The 14,384-nt window shown below is 49.9% G+C and overlaps 5 protein-coding genes across 5 annotated transcripts; 3 read left to right on the forward strand and 2 right to left on the reverse strand.

Moving 5' to 3' along the window:
* Positions 1–409: 409 nt before the first annotated feature.
* On the reverse strand, positions 410–3,785 carry JN550_007385 (uncharacterized protein; the record flags this gene model as incomplete). The annotated part of the gene is made up of 6 exons (XM_049319230.1): positions 410–1,093; positions 1,628–2,441; positions 2,493–2,872; positions 2,952–3,223; positions 3,285–3,315; positions 3,378–3,785. 6 exons carry the CDS (start codon positions 3,783–3,785, stop codon positions 410–412), a joined length of 2,589 nt encoding a protein of 862 aa, XP_049170667.1.
* A 759-nt stretch (positions 3,786–4,544) lies between these two features.
* Positions 4,545–6,284, forward strand: JN550_007386 (uncharacterized protein; the record flags this gene model as incomplete). The annotated part of the gene is made up of 3 exons (XM_049319231.1): positions 4,545–4,751; positions 4,805–4,967; positions 5,017–6,284. 3 exons carry the CDS (start codon positions 4,545–4,547, stop codon positions 6,282–6,284), a joined length of 1,638 nt encoding a protein of 545 aa, XP_049170668.1.
* A 389-nt stretch (positions 6,285–6,673) lies between these two features.
* Positions 6,674–8,409, forward strand: JN550_007387 (uncharacterized protein; the record flags this gene model as incomplete). The annotated part of the gene is made up of 4 exons (XM_049319232.1): positions 6,674–6,817; positions 6,877–7,089; positions 7,141–7,914; positions 8,080–8,409. The coding sequence occupies 4 exons, from the start codon at positions 6,674–6,676 to the stop codon at positions 8,407–8,409; spliced, it is 1,461 nt and encodes a 486-aa protein (XP_049170669.1).
* A 707-nt stretch (positions 8,410–9,116) lies between these two features.
* Positions 9,117–10,705, forward strand: JN550_007388 (uncharacterized protein; the record flags this gene model as incomplete). The annotated part of the gene is made up of 4 exons (XM_049319233.1): positions 9,117–9,298; positions 9,352–10,145; positions 10,203–10,424; positions 10,491–10,705. 4 exons carry the CDS (start codon positions 9,117–9,119, stop codon positions 10,703–10,705), a joined length of 1,413 nt encoding a protein of 470 aa, XP_049170670.1.
* Positions 10,706–12,247: 1,542 nt separating this feature from the next.
* Positions 12,248–13,606, reverse strand: JN550_007389 (uncharacterized protein; the record flags this gene model as incomplete). The annotated part of the gene is made up of 1 exon (XM_049319234.1): positions 12,248–13,606. One exon carries the CDS (start codon positions 13,604–13,606, stop codon positions 12,248–12,250), a length of 1,359 nt encoding a protein of 452 aa, XP_049170671.1.
* Positions 13,607–14,384: the final 778 nt, after the last annotated feature.

The following is a 14,384-nucleotide window of genomic DNA, read 5'->3' on the forward strand; positions in this document are numbered from 1 at the left end:
AGAGACACCTGCACATTGGTGCCTAGCTTTCTACGTGCACCCTCAATGATTTGCAACAGCCCGAAGGTAGAGCCAGCCACTAGACTTTGCTTCCACCATTCGCGTCTGTTGTTCCTGGGCCCTCGCTGTGTTTCTTTGGTTCCGCAAACGCAGGCTTCCAATAGCATCAACAGCATCAACAAGATGCATATCTCCTCCGTGTAATCTGTTACATCTTTCAGAACAGCTTTTCGGGATGGTGATCCGGTCAATAGCCCGACTTGCGCCTTCAGTCGCCATAGTCTTTCCCAATGAATGGGACTGTGCCGACACGTGAGGAACTTCTCACCATGTCTCTATGGAACTGGCTCACCTTGCCTGGTCGGTACAGAGAGATCTCAGAATCTTCAACGCTAGCCGTCAGAATCGATCATCCCCCAGCAGGCTTCTTCTTCTTTGCTGCTGGTAGATTCAAATTCAAAGGTGCAGGCTGCGTGCTCTGTATGCCGCAGGTGACCTCGATACTTCTGATGATTCCACCCACTGGCCTCAACTCCTCCATGAAGACAGCCAGATTGGTAAAGGATTGGCAACCCAGCTCCCCAAAGACCCGCGCCTGACATCCATCCTCCATATTCGCCATGAAAGTGCCGCACTCAGCCTGCGATGCGGCGGTGACGTTGTAGCAGGTAGGACCCTTTGGTGTGGCCACCCCGGGACCCTTTGGCAGATTGAGACTGAACACGGGCGTACCCCGACATTCCTTGGGGCCCGGGGAAGACGAGTACAGTAGCGCGGTGATAGGCAAGATGGGTTTGGCCGGCGCTGTGGCCAGCGGACGTGGAGCTGCAATGGTTACCGGGGCACTGCTGGGAATGACGGATTCGATCATGGCCTCCTCGCTGACCTCCACATCGGCTTCGTTGACCGCACCATCGACCATCACTGGTTGCGGTTGGATGCGCCGCCGTTGAGCTGCAATGGGCGATGCCAGCGCAACGAGCAGGAGGAACACGCGCAAGTTGAGTCGCATTTTGACGTTTTGAATCTGAATGCGACGGAAGGCTGTAATGAAGACATCACTGACATTTGACACCGATGTGAAATCTGGGGTCTTGGGAGGTTTTTGTGTTGTCTCATGATACACGCCAAGCATTCGGCGTTGCGATCTTGGCGTTTCACACTGCACGTTCCTTCACGTCTGAGCTCGCCAGGGTTATGGCCTCTTCAGCTTGCGTTTGAGGCAAGACTAGCTTAAGTCTTAGGAAACAGTAAGAATAATAGCACTAATGTCGCATTCCATGGACATGGTTACTACTGCAAATCTATCATGTTTCTCAGCGCCTCCCCAGCACCATGAACAAGACTCGGAATAACCCCCCTAACCCCCATCATCCCTAATTGATCCTCAGCTTCTTAATTTCAAAGACGACATGCATATTTCGTCAGGCTTACTTTTGCTTCAATTAAGTATAACTAAATCGTCGTATCTAGGTAGATAAGCGCTAGCAATTCAACTATTGCCGAGGGCCACCAAGTGCAGTTGTACAATGTGGTACTCCTTTGAAGAGATACGACGATTGATCTTGCCGACTCAAGTTAAGTATTCCTTGTGAACGTGGCTGGGGCAGCGACAACACACTCTCACTGCCTGATAGTCCGACGCTGTCCTCTGCGTTGGGTCTAGATTTGGCTGGTTCTGAAGAGGCTCTGTTTCCAACACAGGGTTCATCAAAGTCTCCCCTCCTCCAACAACCAGGCCCAGCTCAGTCAGACCTAGATCAGGAACAGCAACCAGCCCGACGAAGCTCGCAATCAAAAACGGGTTCTGCTCCATTGTGCATCCTAAATTTTCTCTCACCAACTCCTCAAGCCTCAGACTCTGATCTCTGACCTCTTCCCAAGGAGCTGACGACATGCAACCGGCGACGTCCAATTTCACAGTCCCAAGTACTTGGTGGCCCTGGCCACTCACTGCAAGCATGCCGCCACCAAGCAACTGCATGGCTAGCACTGCTGCAGCAATCGACTCATCATCTGCGCCGATAACCACGAGGTTCTGATTTTCGCAGTTGGTGGTAGTAGCAATAGCTCCTCGCTTGAGTCCGAACCCGCGCACAGATGCAATACCGCGATTGGCCGTGCCGTGATGTCGGTCTATGATGACTACTTTCAGTACATCATGGTCGGTATCGCATAGTATGTTGTGTGGTTCTTCGGGGCTGACGGGTAGCTGGTAATGAAACGCTCGCTTGAAATAGCCATCATACATTTCCACGCATTGAACCCAAGCTTTAGGATTAGATCTGTCTGAAGGATACAGATGATACGACGCTTTGTCGAAGTGGCACTCATTAAGATGAATAGTATTGAGGGTAAAGTCAGGTACGATGTCAGAATTTGTAAACAGAGCCTTATTGTCCTTGGCTACAATGGAACCGTTTCCAATGACAAGACTTGGCCTATGAATGGTTATTAGTACTGTGTCTACAATTTATATTCCGAGAACAGACCGTGCGTCTTCAAGCCTGTCAAGGATCAAAAGGTCGGCAAGCTTGCCCGGCGTGACACTCCCGATAAGGTGATCAAGCCTGTAGTATGATGCCGCATTGATTGTTGCCATCTTATAAGCTTCTAAGACTGGAACACCTAGCTCAACTGCTCTTCGGACATGCAAGTCTACGTGTCCAGTTGTGTCCAGATCCTCGCAATATTTGTCGTCTGCGCAGAAGCTGATGAATCTTAAGCCGTCTTTATACAAGGCAAAATTGCTGAAAACCGGCTCGATATTAGAGTTCATACTGCCAGACATGACAGTGAGCATCATCCCCAAGCGCAGGCGTTTAATGACGTCGTCAGGCCGGTGCGCGTTATGATCGTCTCCGATGCCACCCTATCAGCCCGTCAACTTCGGAAGAGCCTCAGACGGATAATAATCACCGAAGGTTTAAGACAAGTTAAGACGAACATACAGCGCAGTAGGCCCACAATGGCTCGTTTACTAGCAAGGCAGAGTGGCCGGTTATTCTTTTTCCGGCCTGCAAAGCAGCAGCTTGCTTTTGGGCGGAGGCCATATCCAATGAGAAGGGATTGGATTCCCCAAGAGTGGCTGCTTCGCAAGCCGAAACCCGGTGACATATCTGTGATGTGGATAGCGAAGTGCCTCCAAGTTCAATATTAGGGCCGCTCATGGGCACTTTGTGGGATACTTGACGGAATATACGGAGAGGTGTGCTCGTTGTTCCTGCACCAAAATATCAGAATTGAAATCCATTTTCGTCGCTTGCCGCGTTGCGTTTCCTCACCCATGAAATCCATCCCTCTCCCACCAAGAACCTGACAATTATTGTTAGTCATTGGGTTTGGGATGTAATTAGATGGTTATGCCTCTTGCCTACATTTGCAATGCAATTGGCATCTGCGAGGACGGTGGTGGTTCCTCTCGGAACACTCAACCTGGCAAGTTCCCCAGGCACCAATTTGGTATACTCGATATGTATGTGAGTGTCAATGAATCCAGGACTGATGTATTTCCCTGTTGCATCAACCTCCTCGATATGGGGATCGCTGGCATACTTAGACGTTGGGAAATAGTCCCAAGGCGTGACTGCAGCAATGTGTCGACCATTAATGATGATGTCTCTTTGCAGTATTTCGCCGGTATGGACAGCAACTATAGACCCGTGACGAATGATTAACGTTGGTCGTTTAGTACCACGAGCTACATGCCGTAGCTCAAATAGTTCTTCAGCTGTGATTGTCAAGTGTGCTCCTGTTGCATTGGGAACGACTGGTGTATGCGACATTGTCGAGGTATCGCTCTGCTCATCATATGTGTTGTTGAACTCTGATTCGCGGCCACTGCAGGCTGGGAAGGGAGAGTATGCAGAAGCCTGATGTCAATTACGGATGTAATTGCGTTGCAGGCTCCTTGCTGGTATCATCGTGCCGACAGCATTCCCGAAGCGGGTCTTCCCTTGCAGCTCCCTGCTTAAGTACCGAACCCTTGTGCCTACCGCGCTCAAGCTGTCTATGAAGGACAGCAGTTTAGGCAGCATTTACTTCGGTGACCTCCGTACAGCTCGGCAAGACCTACAACATGAATTAAAACATATCATCGGGTGCCTCCGCTCTGCACCTTGCCATGATTGAACGTTGTGTGAAGCATCTGGAGGCCATCGGACTAGCACCGGAAGGGAGTAGCGAACGATAAGGAATACCTGCCTCTCTACCACAGTGATAGCGGGCTTATCCCTTCCTCTAAAGTGTGATTGGTTGCTGGTTCCTTGTCGAACTAGCTCTCTTTCTCCACTAGGATCTAGAACTCTCCACAATGGGGAACTCTTGGAGCTCTTATCAGTACCTAGTACTAGGCAAGCTTGGTCGGTCGCAATGGATCTTCAGTTGTAAAGAGACGGCACAGGGTCCACCGTACCGCATCCGGGGTTGGCTTTGAGAACTATCGAGGCATACAAAATGGATGCTCTCACACCCTCTTGGTTCTTGTTACGTACGTGACAGCTTCTTTCTCAGCCCGAGACGACCAGAGTCTGCTCTGCGCCAGTATGGAGAAAGACTTCGGATATCCTGCGGCCCACGATACCCACGTGGTGGCCGGCTCGGTTTCTTCCCTTCCGAAGGGCGGGCTTTGGTCTCGGATCAAGAGCCACGCGACTTTAGAAGTGGAAGAAAGCACCTACGCGCCGCCGGGCACTTCGTGGAGCAATAAGGATCTTGATCCAATACCCCCGGAGCTCCAAACGTGGAGAACGGTATAGCTTCTGGAGTCTCGAAGCACTAGAAACGAAGCTAACAATCACAACAGTATAACTTCGTGACCTACTGGATTTCCGATGCCTTCAGCATTTCCAATTGGCGCATTGGCGCATCGCTCATTGCGATTGGCTTATCGTGGAAGTTGGCCTTGTTAGCAGTCGTCATTGGAAATTTCGTGACGGCGTTGGTGGTCACTTACAACGGTCTCATCGGTGAGTCCACGCGATCTTTCAAGCTGACAATCTGTACTAACAGCCATAGGGGCCCGGCTGCATATCCCGTTTACGGTCCAAGCACGATCGGCGTTCGGCTTTTACTTCTCATACGTAATGGTCGTATTTCGAGTCGTCGTCAGTATATTCTGGTACGGTATCGGCACATACACGGGCGCTGAGTGTATTCGGTCGATCATTTACGCCTGGGCGCCCAATTTCCGCAACATCCCGAACCAGCTGCCCGAATCTGCAAACATTGATACAGGTTTCATGATATGCTACTTTATTTACTTCATCCTGGTTTTGCCGTTCCACTGGATACCGGCCCACCAACTTCATTGGTTCTTTACTTTCAAGGCTGTGGTCACTCCCATCGCTGGATTCGCAATCCTCGGGTGGGTGATACACAGCACTGGAGGCGGCGACCAGGTCTTCGCCTATGGAAACTCCTATTCTGGATCGCAGCTAGGATGGGCATTCATGTCTGGAGTAAATGCGATGATCGGTAACTTCGCCACCCTGGGTGTCAATATGAACGACTTTGCTCGGTACTCGAAGAAGCCGAACAGCCCTTACGTTCAACTGATAGTTGTTCCGACTGTCTTTATTATCATGATGCTGTTTGGAATCATCGGGGCTAATGGATCTCGAATACTATACGGCGAGGTGCTCTGGGACCCGATGCTGATCATCGACAACTGGACGTCGCCCGGCGGGCGAGCAGCGGCATTCTTCATTGCCCTGGCTTTCTTAATCGCTAGTATTGGGATCAACATCTCTGCCAACAGTATCTCTGTGGCTGTTGATCTCACAACCCTCTTTCCCAGATATCTCAATCTGCGCAGGGCGCAATATGTATGCGCCGTTCTCGGGGCGTGGGCAATGTGCCCCTGGGAGATTCTTGCTTCGGCCGAGTCTCTGCTGACATTCATGGACGGGTACTCGATATGGTTGGCGCCCATGTCCGGCATACTTATCTCGGATTACTGGATTGTTAACAAACAAAGAGCAAGTATCCCAGACATGTATCGTCCGGACGGCATCTATGCGTACGAGAAATGGGGGACCAACTGGCGAGCCGTAGTTGCCTTCGTCGTTGCCTTTGCACCTCTCCTCCCGGGATTCGCGAAGGCGGTAACTCCTTCTGTGAATGTGACTGAAGGGTCCTCTCATATTTATGCCCTCGGATATTTCTACGCATTTCTCAGCAGTTCTGCATTGTATATTGCTTTGAGCAAGATCTGGCCACCGAAGAGTGAACACTCCGGAAGGCCGATCGCTGAACATCTGGCAGAGGATAGAGCTCAGGTCTGAGCGGCGAGTTGAGGAGATGTTGGCAGAGGCGTATGCAAGTTAGAAGACCCACGAGCCATCAAGGTCGGTATATACAAACTCAATACACTCATCATCCACTTGCAATCGCCTAAGGGCGTCTTGTCCTACAGCGATAGCCTGGCTGACAAAGCCGGTAGTTATGCTCGGGTTCGCCCTCGGGGATTGTGGATCGTGCCTCGGGTTTAGCGAGACGAGCGCTAATGAGCCCAATATCAAGGGCCCTGTCGATGATGCAACCACGCTAGATAAAACTGATGGTGCGCGCCCGGAACAGGTGGGGGGCCATTTTGTTATCCCTTAACAGACTGAGCCGGCCATGGTGGGCACGCTTTCCTTGCCTTGTTCCACATTCTTTGTGCTCGGTGAATATGGCCGATACTGCTGAAAGAGTCCCGTCGGCAGGGCGCTCGTTCGGAGGCCTGTATCGACGTGCGTTGACACCATCTTGGCTGCAATGGGACTCTAGCGCGAACCATGACCTCACCTGGACTCAAAACATCATCTTTGGCTGTGTAAGCTCGACATCCATCAACTATAATAAGCAAACAACACTATACTAACGCCCGCACAGGTTGCAGCCTTTAGTGTCGCCAACCTTTACTACACCCACCCCATTCTCAATGTCTTGGCAGACGACTTTGGTGTCTCAGACGAGCGTTCGTCGCTTGTACCGACCATTATGCAGGCCGGCTATGCGGGGGGTCTGCTCTTTGTCATTCCCATTGGCGACATCATTCGTCGTCGGCCAATGATCATAGGACTGATCTTTTCTACCTCAATGCTTGTACGTGCTCCGTTAGATCTTTCTTTGGCGTGCATGTCTGATCCTCAGCAGTGGCTTGGCTTGACTTTGACGAACTCGTTTTCTGTCTTCTTGGGACTGTCGTTCGTTGTAGGAGTATTGACGGTCACGCCTCAACTCATGTTTCCATTGGTCGTTCAGTATGCGCCGCGACGCCACCGCGCCACCATGATCTCCATAGTCATGTCTGGGATTGTCTTTGGTATGCTCATCGCTCGTTTGTTGTCGGGCATCGTTACACAGTACAGCTCATGGCGCAGCGTATACTGGATGTCTTTCGGTTTGCAGGTGGCACTTCTAGGGCTTTTGTATATCTTCATGCCTGACTATCCCATCCTCCGGCCCGACACCTCTTATCCCCGAAGCCTGCTTACCATCATCAAGCTCCCATTCAGGCATCCAGTTCTCACCCAATGCAGCTTTATCGCATTTTTTACGATGGCAATGTTTACATCTTTCTGGACGACTCTGACCTTTCAGCTTGCTGGTCCGCCTTTCAACCTGACTACTCTGGCCATTGGGCTCTTCGCCCTCATTGGAATTTCGCCAGTCTTTCTGAACCCTGTCATATCCCGGGTACTGACATCGCGTCTACATCCTAGCGGGACCTTGCTTATCGGTGTCCTGGCTTCATTGTTTTCAGTGATCATTGGTACGTTCACTGGTACGTTTTCTCTCGCTGGACCTATAATATGGGCATTCTTGGGTGACTTGGGAATGAACACCATCATTGTGGCCAATCGTATGGCTTTCGCTGCGGTTGACCCAAAAGCTCAGAATGCGGTCAACTCCGTTTACATGGTTTTGGTAAGTAACCCGAAAGAATCCACACCCGCCTTCTTTCAAGACTATGTCCCTATCTCTGTGCACTGTCTGGTGGTTGCTATAACCCCTTATGGGACACAAGCCAACTCCAAGCAATAGAGCTAGCACCGTACATTGCTTTGCTGACTACTTGTTCCTCTTCATTAGACATTCTGCGGTCAACTGTTTGGTACCGCTGTTGGGAACAATCTTTATGCTCAGGGAGGCTGGGTTCGTAGCGGTGGTTTCAGTATTGGCATGATGGGTGCAGCATTGCTCCTTGTACTAATCAGAGGCCCTCATGAAAAGGGATGGATTGGATGGGGAGGAGGCTGGGACCTCACAGACAAGACAGTAGAAGAGAAGGCACAGGAACGCCCGGGTCAAGACCTCGAACCCAATCTGCCTCAATCTTCAACGGAAGACGAGAAGCCCAACCATACAGCGATGGGCGAAGGTTCTAGTGGAGAATCAACTGCGCCTAAAGACCGTAGCTAGCGCGCGCAGCAACATGAAGCATGCCTTATTGACAATACAGGGATGATGAGAGATCAAAAACCACTTCTGCTCCTCATCGGACAGTTGATGGCATATCACTTTAGAACCGCCAATGGAGAATATGCAGCGTAATAGTTGAGTGATGTATTTATAGTGCCCCGTTTCTTCAAATAGGGGTACTTATTAGTAGATGTCAACTGAGAAGGATAATGTTATGATTCCTATATTCAATCCAATTCAACACGCGCATTAGCGGCTCCAGCCAGTCAATTTTGGTATGCTTGCGTTTGAATCGATGGCGCCTTATGGGGTGTACTTCGCGTGCTACAGGGCTATGAGTGCCACATTTTCGTTCAGCATTGTAGCTTGCCTCAGGATAGATAACAAGTAAAAACTGGTAGGGCGTTTGCCCGGAGCCAGTAAGTTGAGTCCCAGATATCTAGCATGAGCGGTGATAATAACCAGACGCACGGAGGGCGTAAACGACTGGACGGTCTCAATAGCATGTTAATGGAAGGGCGGCTTATGCCAAGACTGGACCCCTACAGCCGGCTTCGGTGTGGGTCTCGGTGCGTCTCGTTGCGCTAATAGCCCGCTACACAGAATTCTCAATTCCTATCTCTTCGCGGAGCAACCTCGACCTCCGACCTCAATTCCGTCTCTGCGACTCCTGTTTCTTAGCGCGGAGTGTATGTTGAGTTGTGAAAATGGACGAGACTCAACCGCTGCTTCCCGAGTCCCACCAGGTCCCTATTCCTGAACAGGACCAGATCGCAGACAAGGACACTGTCACCTTCGACCCTAGGGGCGATGCGGAGAACCCCCTCGATTGGCCAGCAGCCTACAAATGGAGTATCGTTGGCCTCCTGGCCTTCATGGCCTTTACTGTGTGAGTACCCCTGAGCAGCCCCATGTCCCCAACGGCACTGACAATGTCTGCAGAACTTTCACATGCATATCGGTGGTCCCAGTCGCAAATCGGATCGTGTCTGATCTTGACAATGGGCGTTCAAGTAAATCAGCAAGTGTCTTGCTGGTGACCATCTGGGAACTCGGCGAGGCTGCCGGCCCGCTGCTTATTGCGCCTCTCTCTGAGATGTATGGCCGCTACCCAGTAATCAATGTGTGCAACATTGGGTTTATCCTGACGACGGTCCTAGCTGCACTATGCCAGAACTCGGCATTGTTCATTGTCGCCAGGGCGCTTACCGGTGTGGCTGTCGCTTCCAACGTCCTGAACCCTGCCATTGTGGGTGATATGTTCCCACCAGAGCAGAGAGGCTCAGCGATGAGTCTCATCGTTCTAGCCCCCTTAACTGGCGGCGCAGTTGGGCCTTTGATCAGTGTTGCTGTTGCTGAGGGCCTCGGATGGAGAGCCGTCATGTGGATGTGTGTAATACTGGCCGGGACAGCAGAGGTACTCTTTTTCACCTGCTTCCGGGAAACTTACAAAGTACCCATCTTAAAACGCAAAGCAGCTAGATTACGAGAGGAGACTGGTAACCTCTCGTTAAGAACGGCTTTCGACGAGGGCGCACAGAGCGCATCGAAGTTAAAAGATGCTGTTATGCGGCCCGTGATCGTATTCGCTGGTTCAGGTGTCTTGCAAATCATCTCACTGTTCAGTGCAGTGGTTTTCACATTTTACTATGTAATGTCAACCTCCCTCCCAGACATTACTGGTGACGTTTATGGTCTTGAGCCAACCATTACCGGGGCTGTATATATCAGCTTTAGTAAGTTGCTGTCTTTGTCTGTATGTTAAGGCGTCAAATACTAACTCCCACACCCAGGTCTTGGTGCTGGACTCAGTGTCATCGTCTGCAACACCACGATGGACAAAGTTTATATCAAACTGCGAGACCTCCACAAGGGAATCGGAAGACCAGAATATCGTCTCCCCTTCGTCATTTTCGGTGCTTTTACGCTGCCCTTCGCAATCGCCTTCTTTGGCTGGGTACCCGCGTTGCACCTTCCTGTGGCGACTCTGATATTGGCAATTGTAATTATAGGAAGTACGTTACAACTTGCATTCCTACCCGTACTAGCATATGTAGTCGATGCTTTCGGGTTGTATTCAGCATCCGCCCTTACAGCTCTTATTGTCACTCGGTGTCTCATGGGGACGTTCTTACCGCTCGCTGTGAGCCCCTTGGTTGACAGGTTTGGATATGGTTGGGCTTTCACGATACTTGGAGCAATGATGATGTGCCTTGGGCCGATTCCAGTCTTCGTATTTAGGTATGGGCATAAGTGGCGCCAATGGTCGAAGTACTCCAAGGATGAGGAGCACTAATCTATGGCGTACGGAAATAGCGGCACTGATAAACAGCATCAGAAACCCCCACATAGGGTTATACAATATTGTAAATCTATTAAAATAGGACTTGCAGGCTTTAGCTGCCATCGTTCTTGTGTGAATGAGACACATTGCTCATCGTGATGGGTGTTGAGTTATAAACCTCGTTTCGCTGGGTTGATCAACCATTTTGCCTAGCAGATAGGAACTCTTTGAACGATCCCTTTGAACTCGCTCCGTCAATACAGCTCTACTAGCCCGAAGGTGGCATTCTAAACAATGAATCACGTGCTTCCCTTATGAGACTTAGAGACTGTGATACAAAGAGCGGTTTGAGGTCTTGAATGATAAGTCGGACAATGGCGGTTGGTATAAGTACAGCTTACCCGGTTTAACGGGGGGTTTCGGGGCCATAAGACCGGACTCACACAGTATGACGAAGGCAGGACTGAAACGTAAATTCTAATGGCTGATGCATATGAACACACCAAATGGCGTGTGGAGAAATGGCTCATGGGTGTACAGGAGCTTTCTGAGAAGGGTGAAGAGACACCTCCCAGAATTCCGGAACGAAATCCCCTCCGTCTCAAAGTCAGAAGAGAGGTCAACTATGCGGAAGATCTTGAGGTTTCCGCGGATGATATAATAGAGAAGGAACATCCCAATCGTGCCAAGAGTCATGGGCATCCCAACTCAAAGTTGACGAGTGGGATGGTCTAGCGTGGATGTGCCTCCACAGCGATGGGATACATATCAGTATCGAAATCAACTCGTTCATCACTTATAGTCCGAAGTCACCAGAGTCGAATTGGATCGGAGATGCCTAATAAACCTGCAAACGGTTAGCTTCTTTCTTCAAGAGCGACTTCGAGAGTGACCGATGTCGGTAAAATCCCGAAGGCGCCGGGCTTGAAGAACTAGACAAAACTTCTTGGTGAAGGTTCAAAGAGTCGCGCTGCTACTTAAACGAAACCAGCATATTAATATATAGGCCACTGCGGGGAACGATGAAGGCACAGCCAAGTAATTCGCTACTACACCATAGATGGATGCGATAGGCGTACTGGCGGGCCGGTGCAAACACTGATCGCTGAACTACCAATTTCCTGTTGGAAGTGCCTATCCTATGACTTGTAACTCTTTCTTGGACCAGAACGGGGGGTTTACAAGACTGTACTCTGCATCCATGACTGGAGAGAGAGGCGAGACGTGATTCATGACCTCAACTTGCCGTAGGTCTTGTGACGGATGGGCTCTGAGGGTAGATTAAGCTTGCCGCACTTGTGTAGTCACTTGATACATAGTTCCTGAAAATGACAGTGCATGAACCGGAGATTTTTGAAAGTGGTTAACATTCTTTTGAATAAGGTACTGGTACTGGTTGAAGCGCTCCCTTCACTGGTGACTTCCTTGGTATCATGAACAGTTCGCTTGTTTGTGAACCACCTGGAACTCTATCTTCGGTAGGTTCTCGTGACTACAGCCATTGTCACTGCACTTAGATCATCCTTCAAACTTGGAGCCTGACCTTTCATGCATCTATTTCTCAATGAATCCTCCGCCTGTTTCCATGGATGTAGATTGCTGTGCACACTTGGCTGCCGTTGGCACCGATGATGACTCAGATGCGGAAACCGACGCTGAGTGCTTCCGTCGCTTCTTTTTTTCTTCTTGTTCCTTGAAGTACTGCCCTGCTTCCGGAGATATTGGGCGGCCAGGATTCTCCAGATCAAAAGTACAACTCTGCTTCTGACGCAGGCACTTCTGGCACTTCAGGCTTTTGAAGGCTAGTGGGTCCCTTGCGACAAGACAGCTGCCATTCTTACACCTTCTGCAAGCGGTGGGAGCCTGCATCCCTATATCCTGTTTGGTCAACTGTGCAGCTTTGACGAGTTCCTTATCGTGCTTCCCTGACTTATCCTGGCCATTCGCTCGGGTGGTCAGATGTGATTCGGCCTTGACTTTCTTGGGAGGCGGCTGAGGCTGTGACTGGCTGGATTCTCCTTCATCGAAATGTTTGCGTTTTTGGGCATTGATTTGAAGCTCTATGTCTGAATCGGGAGACACGTGGACCTCGGGGGACTTATCCGGCACAGCCAGCACTCTACCTTCAGCGAAAACCTGTGGCTTCTCTTGGCCAATAGACACCTTCTCTGAGGTTTCCTGACCCATTCTTGCCGAAGTCGTTATACTTTTGGAAACCTGTCTTTTTCCAGCTCGATTGCCTCTAGACTTCGGTTGTAGCGGTTCGAAAATCTGGTAAGTGACCGTTTCGCCCTGGCGAGAAGTGATCATGGATTCATCCAACACACTCCGCAGCATGTTATAATTATGCGTGAAAAATGCTCCTCTGTAATTTATGGCCATCCGGTCAGTATCAGTACGGTCAGTCTCTTCCGCAAGCTGATCCTTCAGGAATTTTGCCTCATTCTGGAGACGAAGGCAGAGAACCACAATGTCGTATCTGGCCCTCCACCAAGGGCTTAGAATTTTCTCAAATGCCTTTTGGTCCTTGTGCGCAGGCTTGAAACTTGTGTAGAAGTCTTGATCCATCTCGTAGAAGGCTAGGGCAGTAGTTTGTGCAATATGCTTGAAGTTCTCTTGAGCTATAGCAATGGTGATTTGCTCCACAATGTTCTTGTAGAATAGTGTCAGCCATTTCGAGTCGCGTGAGCCATCAGTGCGCTTCTTTTTCTTGATAACACGCCTAAGTCTGCTCCTGTTGAGGTTTGGCTTGAAAGTAGAAGCCAGGCGGTTGAAAAGCTGATCAAAGGCCGTTAGATTACCTGGCTCGAAGTGATCCCCAGGATAGTCCCAATGCTGCGAGTCACGCCAAAACATGCGTGCAGGAAGTGAGTCATCTGTGAGCCCGAGCCTCAAGCTAGAGTCAGTGGCCATCGCGCCCGGAGAAATTTGGCAATTTTTGAGGTTGATATTGTTGTGAATTAGTTGAGAGTGAAGAATTCCCAGACTGGCGCAAGGAATTTCGGCTGTTGCTTGAATGGTCTTTGGGCTAGCTTTTTGAGTTATATGGTGCTCTTCGACCTGCTGAGGTCTAAGAATATATATACAATGAGGCCACATGCAGCCACAGTACATGAGCTATTTTTCCCCTTCTCGTCTGATCTTGATAAACCCTTTGTGGACCGAGGCCAATTGGAGGCCATGGATAAGGCGTTAAATTCCTCTATAAAAGCAGGAACTTTTGAGGCAGTTTCACCAAAGGCTAAAGCTTGTCCAAGCTACTGCAGCATGCTCGCGCCTTTCTCCATAAGAGTGCTAAATCAAGCTCTGTATCATTGAAATCAAAAGGCAGGTGGAATTAAGGTCCTTCAGGGAAAAACTGATGAGGACACCCATTTTACCCAGTTGACGACTCTCTGAAGATGTAAATTTAACTACCAAACGGGTTGCCATGTGACACCGCAACAATTTTCAAACCTAATCACTTGGCCCTGTTCCAGTGACAGTGACGATTTGTTCCCATACACACAGTTTATATAAAGGCAAGGCAATCGAGGAGTACTGTAAAAAATCGCATACATATTTATATCGAGATCAGGACTGGTAATGATCGAAAGTTCAGGGTGTATTGCTTGGAGTGGCTTGGCCACAACGAGCGAGTGGTGGAGAATCAGCTACTGGCTTCCACTCATTGTCTGTGAATGCAGCTATG

This window comes from Neoarthrinium moseri, assembly GCF_022829205.1.
Source record: "Neoarthrinium moseri strain CBS 164.80 chromosome Unknown scaffold28_Wmoseri_CBS_16480, whole genome shotgun sequence".
Taxonomy (NCBI): Eukaryota; Fungi; Ascomycota; class Sordariomycetes; order Amphisphaeriales; family Apiosporaceae; genus Neoarthrinium; species Neoarthrinium moseri.